The sequence below is a fragment of the Xyrauchen texanus genome, chromosome 29 (genome assembly GCF_025860055.1).
Source record: "Xyrauchen texanus isolate HMW12.3.18 chromosome 29, RBS_HiC_50CHRs, whole genome shotgun sequence".
Taxonomy (NCBI): domain Eukaryota; kingdom Metazoa; phylum Chordata; class Actinopteri; order Cypriniformes; family Catostomidae; genus Xyrauchen; species Xyrauchen texanus.
The window spans coordinates 5,561,578-5,575,250 of record NC_068304.1 but is presented as its reverse complement, the minus strand read 5'-3'; the positions used below and the strand labels follow the sequence as shown (position 1 = coordinate 5,575,250).

Genomic DNA, 13,673 nt, shown 5'->3' with positions numbered 1-13,673 from the left:
CAAGTTTATTGTTTGTACAGTTTACGGACCGCAGAGTCTGCTCATTTGTTGCTAATAATAGTCAAGCTATTGATGTAACAAACTGTTATCGCAAAAGAGAGTTTCCTGGGTTGTAATCCAACTATGTTGGACTGTTGTGTATTTACGCCATCGCGGAGGAGACCGACAAACCGTTTATCCATAAGAGTTCCCTTTTCTCCCATGATCGCGAAACCGGCTTCGGCGCCACCACTTTCACTCTCTCTCTCTTTCTCTGTCATACTAACCACACACACACACACACACAGAAAGACACGCTGCACACGGGCAGACGCCATAAACCGGCTTCTCTCCGCCCACATTCTCGGCCATACTCTCTGGTTGGAAATCTCGCGTGACGTACTCTCCACGAGAGTCACGTCCGCCATTTTGTGCGCGTCACTCCTCTCACCCACATACACCGTCCTCTCATGTGTTATAGGCTTATTTTGGTTACTATATCTAATCATCTCACTATTTAGTTTGTCGTTGAATTTTGGAAGTTTATTGACTGCATTAATTGATATTATATTTTCAATAAACTTCGTTACAATTAAAAGAGAAGTGTTTTGGTTTGTTTACACGTGTCAAAGGCTGGCAGGGGATGCCAGTGCTCGAATTCAACCCTTCGTTGTTCACTTTTTAATCTTGATGATCTAAGGACATCAATTTTCCTAAGAGAACAATCTAACATTGAGACTGTTATACTGTCTGGGTATTAGTTCCTGATTCCAGGGTGTTGCCCCGTCTACATTAATCCTAATTAATATTCTATTGATTTTGATAATTGACAATTATCTTTTGATGATTGTTGAATTTGAAGGATCAATAAGCTAGTGTTAAGTCTAATCAATGTTTAATTAATTTTAATAATTAATTATTATCTTTGATAATAATGAATATTCTGTTAAATTTGATGATTGTTGATTTTAAGGATTAAAAAAAGCTAACATTGATTCTAATCAGTGTTCTATTGATTTTAATAATGAATGGTTATCTATGATAATTATTAATTATTGCTAATAACCAAACCCACTCCTAAACTGTGAGCCCTACAGTAGCGTATATCTATCACCAAGACGGTTTACGCTTTCGTCGCATGTTGCACGAGCCAGCTCCTTTTATACACGTATGTCAAGGGGAGTGGCATGAAAATTCCATTTCTATTGGCCCTTTCTCAAAGATCAGAGGTGTTTGGGGCTCCCAAGGGCAACCCCTAGTGTCACTACATCGAAACAACCTCTCATTCCCTTCATCAGAGAATGGAGGTTACGAAAGTAACCAGGTCATTTTCACTCACAGTTTTCATGCGTCTTGACATGCTCACTGCCAGTCTTTCACATTGCTGTTGGGTGACTTTATGCCACTCCAGACATTGGAATGGAATGGCTGCCATACATGTAGAGATGCTGATTTAAGAAATATTTGGAATGGTCTCTTATTTTTTCCAGCAATACATATATATATACAGTTGAAGACAAAATTATTAGCCACCTTTGAAATATTTAGTTATTGTTCTGTTATTAAGTGCTGTTTAATGGAGCAAAGATTTTTTTCAACATAGCATTTCAAAACATAATAGTATATTTAGGCAACTTCGAGTGTTTATAATACAGATAGAAACAAAATTACAACCAAGAATAAAAAAATCTACTGGTCAAAATTATTAGCCCTCTGATGTTATTAGTCAATAGTGTATCCCTTTTGCTTGATAACAGCCTTTAGTCGTTTGTTGTAGTTCTCAACAAGTTTTAGGCATTTCTCCTGAGTCGCCGCAGCCCATTCCTTCTTAGCAAATCTCTCAAGCTCCTCCAGATTTGTTCTTCTGGCATGGACTCTAGTCTTCAGTGTGGCCCACAGATTTTCTATGGGATTCAAGTCTGGGCTTTGTGCAGGCCAGTCAAGGACGTTCACTTTGCTCGTTTGGAGGTAGTTCTCCACCAGAAGTGAGGTATGCTTTGGGTCATTATCATGCTGGAAGATGATATGTCGACCCAAATCAAGTTTTGTTGCAGATTGCCTGAGGTCTTTCAAAATCTTCTCGTAGTCTTCCTTTTTCATTATTCCTTCAACCCTGATGAGATTCCCAGTTCCAGACGCACTGAAACATCCCCACAGCATTATACTCCCACCGCCATGTTTCACTGTTTGAACGGCGTTCTTTGGGCTGAGCGCCTCTCCCTTCTTTCTCCAAACATAGGCAACATCTCTATGGACAAAGAGCTCTAGTTTTGTCTCATCTGACCAAAGGACATGTTTCCAGTATGCATCATTTTTCTCTAGGTTGTCCTTGGCAAACTTCAGTCTAGCTTGGAGGAATTTTTCTTGGTCTGCAACCTCGCAGTCCATTCCTGTGCAGGGTTATAGTGACTGTCTTCGTTGAGACATCAATCCCAGATTTGGCTAAATCATTCACTAGTGTCTTGGCAGTTGTTCTTGGGTCTTTAGAAACCTCTCTCACCAGTTTCCTTTCCAAGGTTTTTGAAATCTTTCACTTCCTGCCTCTGTCAGTCAAGTTCTCTACTGTGTGGGTCTCTTCAAACTTCTTGATAATACTTGTCATAGCAGTTCTTGACACCTGAAAACGCTTTGATAAATGTGTATACCCTTCTCCTGCTTTGTGAGCATTAACAATTATTTTTCTCAAGTCTAAACAAATTTATTTTGTCTTTGCCATGATGACAGTTTTATACTACTTCACTAGTTGTTTTGCAAGATACTAATCCTCAGTTTGAAGTGCAACTAATTGAAGTGAATTAGGTTAATTAGGCAAGTCATTGGATAACAGTTGTTGGTTCTGTAGCCAATCAAACAGATAATTTCTTAAGCGGGCTAATAATATTTACCTTAGCAGTTTTCTTATTTTTTTAAATAATTATTTTATTACAGACAAATTTAAATAAATAAGGCTTTCTCCATAGAAAAATATAATAAGAAATACTGTGTTAAAATTCCCTTGCTTCACTTGGGAAATATTTGAAAAAGAATTGAAATTTCATAGGAGGGCTAATAATTTTGTCTTCAACTGTATATATATATATATATACACACATATATACATACATACACTTATTAATTCTCTGTTATGATAACAAAGTTACAAACACACTTTTCACATCAAAATCTACACATAAAATAAACATCTACTCAAAACACATAACCCACATTATGGTGATATTTTTGTCCTAGGGTCTCTGCTACACCCACCTCTCTACAATTACTGACAGTTACATTTGCCTTTGTATTGGTTCAATATGGTTGTCAGAGATAAAGTTAACCCCTCCAAGATTTTCAGTTAAAAGATATGCGCATTGCGGTAGACCACCGTTTGGGAGCTCACCATTTTCAGGATTACGGTGTATTTCATTTGTACACTCTTGGAGTGGCTTTCTGGACTTTATCAGGCACCTGTTCAACTATCTCATATACTGTATATAACCTGTTTGAATGTGTGTAAAATGTGTACATGTATATATTTAACATACATTCTAATGCACAAAGAACCATAACTAATGAGAATAATGTATTACATGCAAGGCTATATGGCTTTGAATAACAAATACTGATCTTAAAATAGCACTGCCTGCTTGACACACATGACTTTAGCTGACAAACACACATACATACAAAATTAGTTGGCATTACACATTTGGAAAATGTATTTGTCCTGCGGTGTGACATGCTGATATCCATCTAACAGCATTTTTAATATGACCTCATTAATTAGGGACTGTAGTATTGGTATGTTTAGCACAGGAGCATTTCAACTGAACTAGTAAAAGCAAAAATGTGATTTTAAACTAAAAAGGCACTCTCCATATTAACCTAATATCTTGATCAAAAAACTTGATAGCATGCTCAATAAAGGTCAGAATTAAACAGATTAGTATAAGTGTGTGTCATTATTACTTAACGTATTACTTAATCTTTATTTTATTCTAGAAATTAAAGCTTCCGGTTCCCACCTTTAAAAGTAACACACTAAAAAAAATTATAATTATGTAGGTCTTTGGAGAGTTTGGAGCCCATTATTTCCCAGCCAGTCAGCTCATTTCTAATCACCTCAACTCGAGCCTTTCAAGGATTCTGGAAAGTTCAAAGAGCAGTCTACATCAGCTGTTATTGAAAACATACAGCAATTGAGGCAGAGAAGATGAGCGAAGGCCTATTTAGGGTGCATGGACATAAACTGCTGTTATAGAGTAAAATGATAACATCAGTTTACTCTGCAGTGTGAGAGAAGACTTTTATAGCTCTGGTCTCGAGCACGTCTCGCCTCATCTCCAGCATTTCAGAAGCAATTTCCTCTCTGCTCTCAAGTCCAAATGCAGCCAAATACACACGATGAGGTGAACACAATATAATAAATGTGAAATCCTCTGTGGTTGAAGGTTTCTGGGCACACTGGTCAATTTAGAACACTTTAATGTTAAATAAGAAGAAAGAAAAACACTCTAAGCAGACTAGCATTTTCTTAGGCAAACACAGGGGCTGTTGCCATTTGGTATCTGGGAAGATAGAGTCAACACAGCTTAGCAATGGGCTAAAATGCCTATGTATAGGATAGGAAAATCACAAATGAGAACTCTAATAATATATTAATTATGTCTCCAAGAGAGCAATGAGTTTTAACCTTGTGTGACCCTCACATTCACATGTGTGGATGTTGTATTTTGGCTTCGCTATATGCAACGCATAATATAAATGAATTAAAACTGGCTGACTACTTTTCGCAAACTTCTACACTGTCATTTAAGGGTTAAAATTCTGGCAACATGTCACGTGACACAACAGAATGACATTGATATACAGGAAGCGCTGCTACTGGCACAGCACCAACACAAGTGCCACTGGTAAGAAAGTTTTTTTTTTTTTTATTATTGAAACCCGTTTAGTTGTAAAGAGTAGCGTCTCTGGTTTCATTTGCTATACAGCTTTATCCAATCCACAATTTTTTGCACATCAGCGTGCTGATAAACATGATGTCCACATACGTTAAAATTAGGACCACGTTCCATAAAAAGTTTTTTTTTTATATATATATATATATTTTATAAAATGATATATTTAAATTTTTTATCACTGTACAATATGGTTCTTTTCATTAAGATTAGTAAATGCATTCCTATATATTTACTGTGCATTTTTATATTGTGAAAAAAAGCTGAAAAATATGCTTTCGGAGGCTTTCTATGGAGTTAGGATGGCAATAAGGTGCATTTCTAACTTTTCTGAGACTAGTACAGACAGACAGCTCACTGGAGGTTAAGTCATTCACTTAAAATGCAGCTAAGTGCATTCACTCCTAAAATCCAACCAAAAGTGTCAGTTTCAGGCTGCAGGTAAAGTTTGGATCACGCAACACCTTTGGTAGACATGGAACAATGATAATCAGTACATAGATTCATAAATTTTATTTTAACATAGTTGGCTGTGATTGGATGATGCTGGCCATTACTTTGAATAATTATTATTAATTCAGCTTTATAGAAAATCAGCTGTAAAGTCTATAACATCTTAACAACTTGAGTAACCAACTCTCCTGGACACATAATCAACTATTTGATGAAAACAAAGTCTCGCTGTCCACATATGAGGACATATATTTTTATGAAAACTATTTGCTCTAGAAAGAAATGCTTGTTTATAAGGTCCTACTAGTTACAAATCAAAAGGGGAAATGGAAAATGCACACAGCAGTCATACGGGGTCTCAAGGGGTTAAATGGAGAATAAATAGAGACGTTAGCCGTAGTCTCCTGATTTTCAGATTTGTCCTGAGAAAAAGTAATTTCATATGCATCTCATACAGAATTTCAGAAAATGTCTCAACAATGATTCAAACTGTGCTCAGATTTACCAATATACCTATCAAATGTCAGAGATCACAATACAAACCCACGGCCGGCCTCCGTGGACACCGACCAGTTGAGAACCCACCTGCTCCCCGCCCGCGCGATAGAGATTCCACCAGCAGGTGGTAATAAAGTTCATGTCCAAACTCATATGAGTTTGGACATGAACTTTATTACCACCTGCTGGTGGAATCTCTATCGCGCGGGCGGGGAGCAGGTGGGTTCTCAACTGGTCGGTGTCCACGGAGGCCGGCCGTGGGTTTGTATTGTGATCTCTGACAGCGAGAGAGAGAGAGAGAGAGAGAGAGAGAGAGAGAGAGAGAGAGAGAGAGATAGATTTGTGTTATCTTATGAAACTTAAATTTCTGTTTTTGGTATTTTTATTATATTTTAGATTTTCTTTTGAATTGTCATCTGAATTAAGGAATATTTTTTGGTTTCATTTTTTTGATACAATACATGATGATTTGTGTGTCAGTAGAATAAATTATTAATAACACTTATATTTCCTATAATTTAACAGATCATACATCCAAATCCGGACAATTATACATTTTCTTAGCATATAAATAGGAGTGTGTACTTATTTTTAATTTTTCTAATTCATAGTATACAGTTCATTTACACTGCCAACTTCTTATGAATGTGCTGTCTTTGTTTATAATGCTGGTGCTTGAGGGAATGGACCATATAATAGGACACAGCTGCTGCAATAACCTGAGAAAAACCTTCAAATAAAATTGCATTTGACCCAGTTTATTAACATGTTGCGCACGTGATTTCATCAAACACATATGCGCCTAGACTTAGTACATGCTTGCACAAAAATACAAAAACGTTATGGCCATGCCCATTGACTTTGCACTTACGACTTATGGTATAGCGCTGTGCTAAGCGCTAGCACTCTTAAAATGGGGCTACACTGCAAAATATTTGAATGAAGTAACCTAAAATATGTGCTTCATGTGGTAACATCTAAATTTACTAGTTTTATTCAATAAAAAAAAACTATTCTATCTGATTAAAAGGTAGGGAAAAATTATTAAAAATAATTAAGGAAAGGCACTTTGTAGCATTTCTTGATTGAGCCTTGTCTACGGTACTTATAATATAAATCAATATTTATATTTATATATATATCTAGAAGAGCCACTTACGTGTTCGCGTCAAGATGTTGTTCCGTAAGTGTTCCTTGTGCGAGAGACACATCCTACCATCAGACAAGCATGAGAGCTGTGTTTTCTGTCTAGGCCGTGCCCATGCAGAGTCAGCTCTCATGGAGACAGACCATCCTCACTGTAAGGACATGAGTTGCTTCGCTCACGAATCGCCCTCGTTCTGAGGGACGCCCGATGGTTCACATGAGGAGGCACGGCGGGGCCACGAGGTCGAGCAGGACGAACTTGAGGTGTATTTCATGCCGGCAAACACCCACGAATATTTCCCCATACGCTATGTGCGAGACAAGCTCCAGCCCTCTGAAGGAGCATGCTGCCTCGTCTCATTTGGTGGATCTGACGCTGGGGATGATAAGGATGATAATGGCGATGTCATGTCTCTCGCCGCATTGGGCGACTGGTCAGTAGATGATGCTACCGTCCCTCTCCCCAGCGAGGGCAAAGACACTTTATGCACCACTGACAGGGAGATACGTCTTTGCAAGGGCGGTTGAAGAACTCAGTCTCGAGTGGTCTCCCCCAGGAGGTACCTGGACTGTCTCGCCTTGATGAGTGGTTCTTGCAGTCCGGTTCTTGCAAGAACGGAATTTCCTTTGGTAACCTGGTCATTCTGGAAAGGCATATATGGCTGACCCTCACGGAGATGAGTGACAGAGAGAAGACATCTCTATTGGCTGCCCCAGTGTCTCCAGCCGGCCTCTTTGGTGGCGCAGTGAGTACATTTGCTGAGCGCTACATCACGACTCAGCAGCAGTCACAAGCCATAAGGCACTTTATGCCCAAATGGAGCATAGCGCAGATGGCTCACCCCCGCTCTGTCTCAAGCCAGCGCCTGGCTAAAAGACCCATGCCTGCTAACTCAGCACCTGCTACCGAGCCAACAGTGAGACCACGCAAGTCTTGGTCCAGATGGAAGCAGCCGCATGAGCGGCTGCCTCGCGCCGATGGGAGGAACTCCCCCTTGCAGCGGAAGCACTCCTGACGGGCTTTACAGGGTTTTACAGACGTTATTTTCTTGTCCCTAAGCGAGACGGCGGACTTCGGCCAATCCTGGATCTGAGACATTTAAAAAGCACCCATTCAAAATTATAATTCAGAAATGGATTCTATCGCAGTTATGCCCACACAATTGGTTTGCGTCGATAGATCTGAAGGATGCGTACTCCGATATCCAAATTGCACAACACCACAGGATGTTTTTGAGATTCGCGTTCGAAGGAACAGGGTATCATTTCAAAGGCCTGCCCTTCTGGCTCCTCGCACATTTGCGAAATGTATCATGTGGTTCTCGTCCCTCTGAGACTGAGCACCATACGCATCTTGAACTACCTCGACGATTGGCTGTTACGAGCACAATCAGAGTCTCTGTTATTCCAACACAGAGACTTACTGCTTCAGCATCTAAACAGCTTGGGCCTCATTGTAAACTGGGCGAAGAGCACACTCTCTCCCAGCTTAAATATCTCCTTTTTGGGAGTCCGCCTCGACTCCACGAGCGGGCGCACACCTCACAAGCAAACACATTCAGGCCATTCTACAGTCTCTGTCTTCAAACTTGGAAGAACCCTTCCTCTGAAGCTGTTTCAGAAAGCATTGGGTTTATGGCGGAGGCATCGGCCATATGGCCTCTAATAAGGGTGTGACGAGATCTCGTGTTACGAGATTAAAACGCGACAAGATTTTAGTTGTTGTGATGTCAGCGTGATGGAGCGTGAGGGTGAACTTAGTATTGAAGATGCCCCTGCCACTTTTAAATCATTTGTGTGGCAACATTTTGGTTTTCCTGCGGAAATAAGAAACGGCGAAAGAGTGACAGACAAGATGAACACAATATGTAAACATTGAAAATAATGCTGTACACCGCGGCTAACACGAGCACTATGCAAAAACACATACAGAACCACCACAGCTCTCTAATAAAACTAGCTGCACCTGTGACGAAAACATTAAAAGGGCAAAAACAACTCTAAATGCCTTTGCATCTCTTCCACCGGGGCAGTGGTGGCTCAGTGGTTGAGGCTCAGGTTTGTAAGTGTAAGTGCAAGAGCCACGGCAATAACGAGAGACATCAGCGTTTTCATTGCAGGTGATATGAGGCCATTTTCTGTGGTGGAAAATCTGGGATTTCGGCAACTCCTCCGCACACTGGAACCGAGGTACCCCATCACGTGTGCATTTCACTCGCACTGTGGTCCCAACCCTCTACAAAGAAGCCAAGGTCAAGGTTGTACTGACTCTGAAAGAGGCAGAAAGCATCGTCATTACTACTGATGGTTGGACTTCTAGGTGTGCGCAGGGCTATATCACAATTACAGCCCACATAATCAACAGTGACTGGGAAATGGTAAATTTTGTACTGCAGACTCGCCCACTTTTTGAGTCCCATACAGGGGCAAACATAGCTGAAGTTTTACAAGCAGCTGTCACTGACTGGGAGATTAAAAAAACCAAACCATGGCATCGCAATTGTGACTGACAATGCGCGTAATATGGAAGTGGCTGTGCGTGAGGCAGGATTAGAGCCGCACATCAAGTGCTTTGCACACACGATAAACCTCGCTACCCAGGCTGGCCTCGGTGTTGCGCGCGTCACTCGGTTGCTTGGGCGGGTGAGACGAGTAACAGCTTTTATTCACCGGAGTTCAATGGCTGCCGCGTTATTTATGTCCAAGCAGAAGTTGCTACAACTGCCACCACACAAATTAATCATGGACGTTACCACGCAATGGAATAGCACTTTAGATATGCTGGTTTGTTACCTGGAGCAACAAGCTGCCATATCAGCAGCTCTCACCAGCCCCGAGATGAGACAAAATGCCCGTAACATTGATACACTGGACAGCAGCGATATCTTGAATGCCAAAGACCTTGTGAAGCTGCTGAATCCTTTGAAGACAGCCACCACAATCTTATGTGAGGAGAAGAGCCCCACAGTGTCTCTCATTGTGCCACTGAAGAGCATGATTGACAGAGCATGGCGCCAAATGACGGCGATTCCCCCATCGTGGTAGACACAAAGAGAGCAATCCTCAGTAATATTTCAGGGAGATACAGTGGAGATGCATACAATGTTCTGTTAGAGAGCACTGCGCTGGACCCAAGATTCCTGACTCTACCGCAGCTAGACCATAACCAACGCGAGTCTGTCTTCCTGAGGGTGCAGAAAAAGGCAGAACAATTGCAGTAAAATCAGGTATACATCAATTTGAATTGCTTTACTCCATTTGTAAGTGTGAAAGTGTGTGTGAATTTTTTTTTTACTACTAGATTTATGTTCCCAATACCAACTGAAAATGTTTAATGGATTAATGCAAAGTGTGTGTGTGTGTGTGTGTGTTTTAGAAACATGACAGCATCAGAGTGGGTGTGTTTGTGTTTAGAGGGAGAGGGGGGACTGCTTTGCTGCTTAAGGTTAAAGCCAGTGTTTCTGCTGTTTAAAGACCACAGGTAGGAAGAGTACAGAGAGGAGAGAAGAGGAAGCAGCTCACTGTTCACACATGGAGGAGAGGGGGCTCTGGGAGTCGAGTCAGAAGAGGGAGAACCTGTTTCCAAGAAGACAGCACTTGAGGATCTACGAGGGGACTCTTTCTCTAAGACAGAAAAGTCCAGCAGAGGGACTGAGAAGGAAATTGATCTCTACAGAAGAGAGGCCTCTATCCCACTCAGTTGCTGCCCTCTGAAGTGGTGGAGAGAAAACAGTTTTAAATATCCTTTGCTGTCTCCACTTGCCAAAGCATACCTTTCCATCCCTGCTACCTCTGTTCCAAGTGAGCGTGTTTTTTCTACTGCAGGAGACATAGTTACTGCCCAAAGGTCTCAACTGCTGCCAGAAATTGTCGACATGCTTATATTCTTGAAAAAGAACATGACCATATCTTAGGCTGTTCTGTGTAGTTAATTTATCTCTTTTTCATGCTTGAAGAATTTTTTTTTTTCTGTTTGCACTTGTAGTTTTGAGAGAGCAGTTTAGCGCTACTTGTTATTATGGACATCGCCTTCCTTCCCTTTATTCCCTTTGTCTTGTCTTCCCTGTTAGATAATTTTGTTTTGCTCCCAGTCAAGTCTTTTGTTCCTGTTTATCGTTTTCTCCCTGTCATTTTTTTTTTAAGTTTTGTTATCTTCTTCCATTTTGTACTCCCTCGTCAGTTTTTTGTTTGTAAGTTGTATTGTTTTACTTTTTCATTAAAACTCCATAATTTCCAATCCTGCATATTGGATCCTTCCTCAAAACCCACATTGCAGAGAGGGAAGGACAAACACATAGACACACAGTGATTCTGCAACAGTTACTTACACACTGAGAGGCTGCCAGGCTGGCCACTGCGCCTTCATCTTAATGACAGTCAAAACCTCGTCACCCTATGTAAGAAAACACAGAACAGAGAGGAAATAAATGATCATGTGATTTTATGATATATGATTTTGCTTAATTATTGCATAATGGGACCATCCGTTCCACAAAAACAATCAACATGATCACACAGGAAGACGGCAAGCTGATTCTGAAAGTTTCAGTACCCTAGGATCGGCAACAGCATCTCACTGACATGTAACATTTCCTCGCAGATATTTTTGTATCGGTTTCGGCATGTTTACCTTCTGACGGGTTGTGTAAGAAGCAATGTAGGAGACCCAGATTCATATCCACGTTGAAATTAGAAGTAATCGTGTTCGCTTAATCAGCAACAAACATGATTCGGAAGTAGCACTTTTCCCACTTGCACTTTAGAATTTTTACTCCACTACTGGTAAGTTTTAGGTTTGGGTTGGGGTTAGAGTCCATAAGATATGAAATCCTCTTTACTGTATTACATCCTGTACAGCTCAAAGGAACTCTTCACAACTAGTTTTTGACAACCTCTCCTGAACATAAATGGAGCACACACATGCCTACACACCATACAACACTTCACCATTTGGCCATTGGGGGCAATTTTTTACATTTTGGTCAGTATTATGGATGTTAATGATTAATCGAAAATCAACATAATATAGCAACAAGCACTACTGATCTCCTTGTTTAATCCCAACCTACAATAATGCAGCAATTGCCCAGGAAAGCACGAAGACACATTCAACCAACATCTCACCATGCCCAGAGAAGCGGTAAGCTGTGTAATGTACTGTTTACACATCATGTTGTGATTTGACTTAATTTCTAATAAAAAAATGTATCCAAAGGTCTGAAATAAAAAAATACAAAAATAAACTCTTTCTCCAGTCTTTCACACCATTGCTCTTTTTATCTTGACAGGAAGTGATGAATGAAGCTTCCTTGGCCTTACTGCTGATGGAGTGATGCGTCAGAATCTCATAAAAGCTGTATAAATAATGAATCAATGTCTCACAACACGCAGGCCAGTAGTGTGTGTGCGTGTTTGAGTTCATGTGAAGGTCTGCATTGACGACTGTCACAATGGAAAAGAGGTTTTTGGGGAGGCTGTGGCTCAGGTAGTAGAGCAAGTAGTCCACTAATCGCAGGGTTGGTGGTTCAATTCCCGGCCCACATTACTTCACATGCAAAAGTGTCCTTGAGCCCACTGGGTCCACTGACCCCAAGTTGCTCCCAATGGCAGGCTAGCACCTTGCATTGCAGCTATGCCGTCATTGGTGTGTGAATGTGTGTGTGTGTGTGTGAATGGGTGAATGAAACGCAGTGTAATGCACTTTGAATGGGCAAGGTGCTATATAAGGTTAAATAAGGCGCTATATAAGTGCAGACCATTCAAAACTGTGGGTTAAAGGTCATCATTCTTTATTATTCAGTGACATCATACTTTGTTTTCTCAGTCTGTCATGCAGTAATGCCCCAGCTTTGTTACACACCGGGGCTCAGATTCTACCAACTCTTGTCCTTTCAGACCCAGAACACAATGCTATATTTGCATTTACTGAAAGAAATAGCTGCGCTATTTTGGTAAGTATTGTATAACTTCTTCAGAAGACTTGCAATATACTGCATACATCTTTGGACTACCTTTGTACTACTTTTATGGTGCTTTTTGGAAATTGAATGTTCAGCTCACATTCATTGTAACTGGATGGAAAGAAGCGACCATTACGGTCTTCATTATTTATCTGTAGCTATGTCTTCCATGGAAGGATGGAATGTTATACAGGTTTGGAATGACACTAGTGATTACATGAGTGCAAATGATGACAAAATAAAATAAAGAATTGGTGAACTTTATGCATTTGGATATATATTTAGATATAATCAAAGACCATTACTTTTTCAAAGTTCAGCTATTTATTTTTTATATTTGTTTTGGAATGTCAGTTTTTGCAATGATACCACAATTTGCTTGCAGTCAAACCTGACCATGGTGTTACAAAGAGAAGAGTAAGTTATTTGTTATCTACCATTTAATTTGCAAACATCATTCAATAGCATAATTCAATAAACTTGTTTGTTAAAATTAGTTTTTCACAAGAATAGCATTTATTTTTTATTTGTATACATGTATTTTTTGTCTGGAATGGTAAACATTCCTCACAATGTGGTCACACTTGTAGTTTGGACCTCACTAGTAAAAATGGGTCATAAATCAACCATATCATGTTTAGCTTTAAATCTTGGTCTCCAATTTCTGTGTGTAATGTACATGGATTTGTGCCAAAAA

At 40.2% G+C, this 13,673-nt stretch overlaps 1 protein-coding gene across 1 annotated transcript in view; it reads right to left on the bottom strand.

Annotated features, from left to right (window-relative positions):
• Positions 1-13,673, bottom strand: part of LOC127623405 (spondin-1-like) — a 254,471-nt gene that overhangs the window by 51,372 nt on the left and 189,426 nt on the right. The window contains exon 7 of the mRNA XM_052097865.1: positions 11,345-11,409. Coding sequence (XP_051953825.1) covers positions 11,345-11,409 — 65 coding nt within the window. The remainder of the gene's footprint in view (positions 1-11,344; positions 11,410-13,673) is intronic.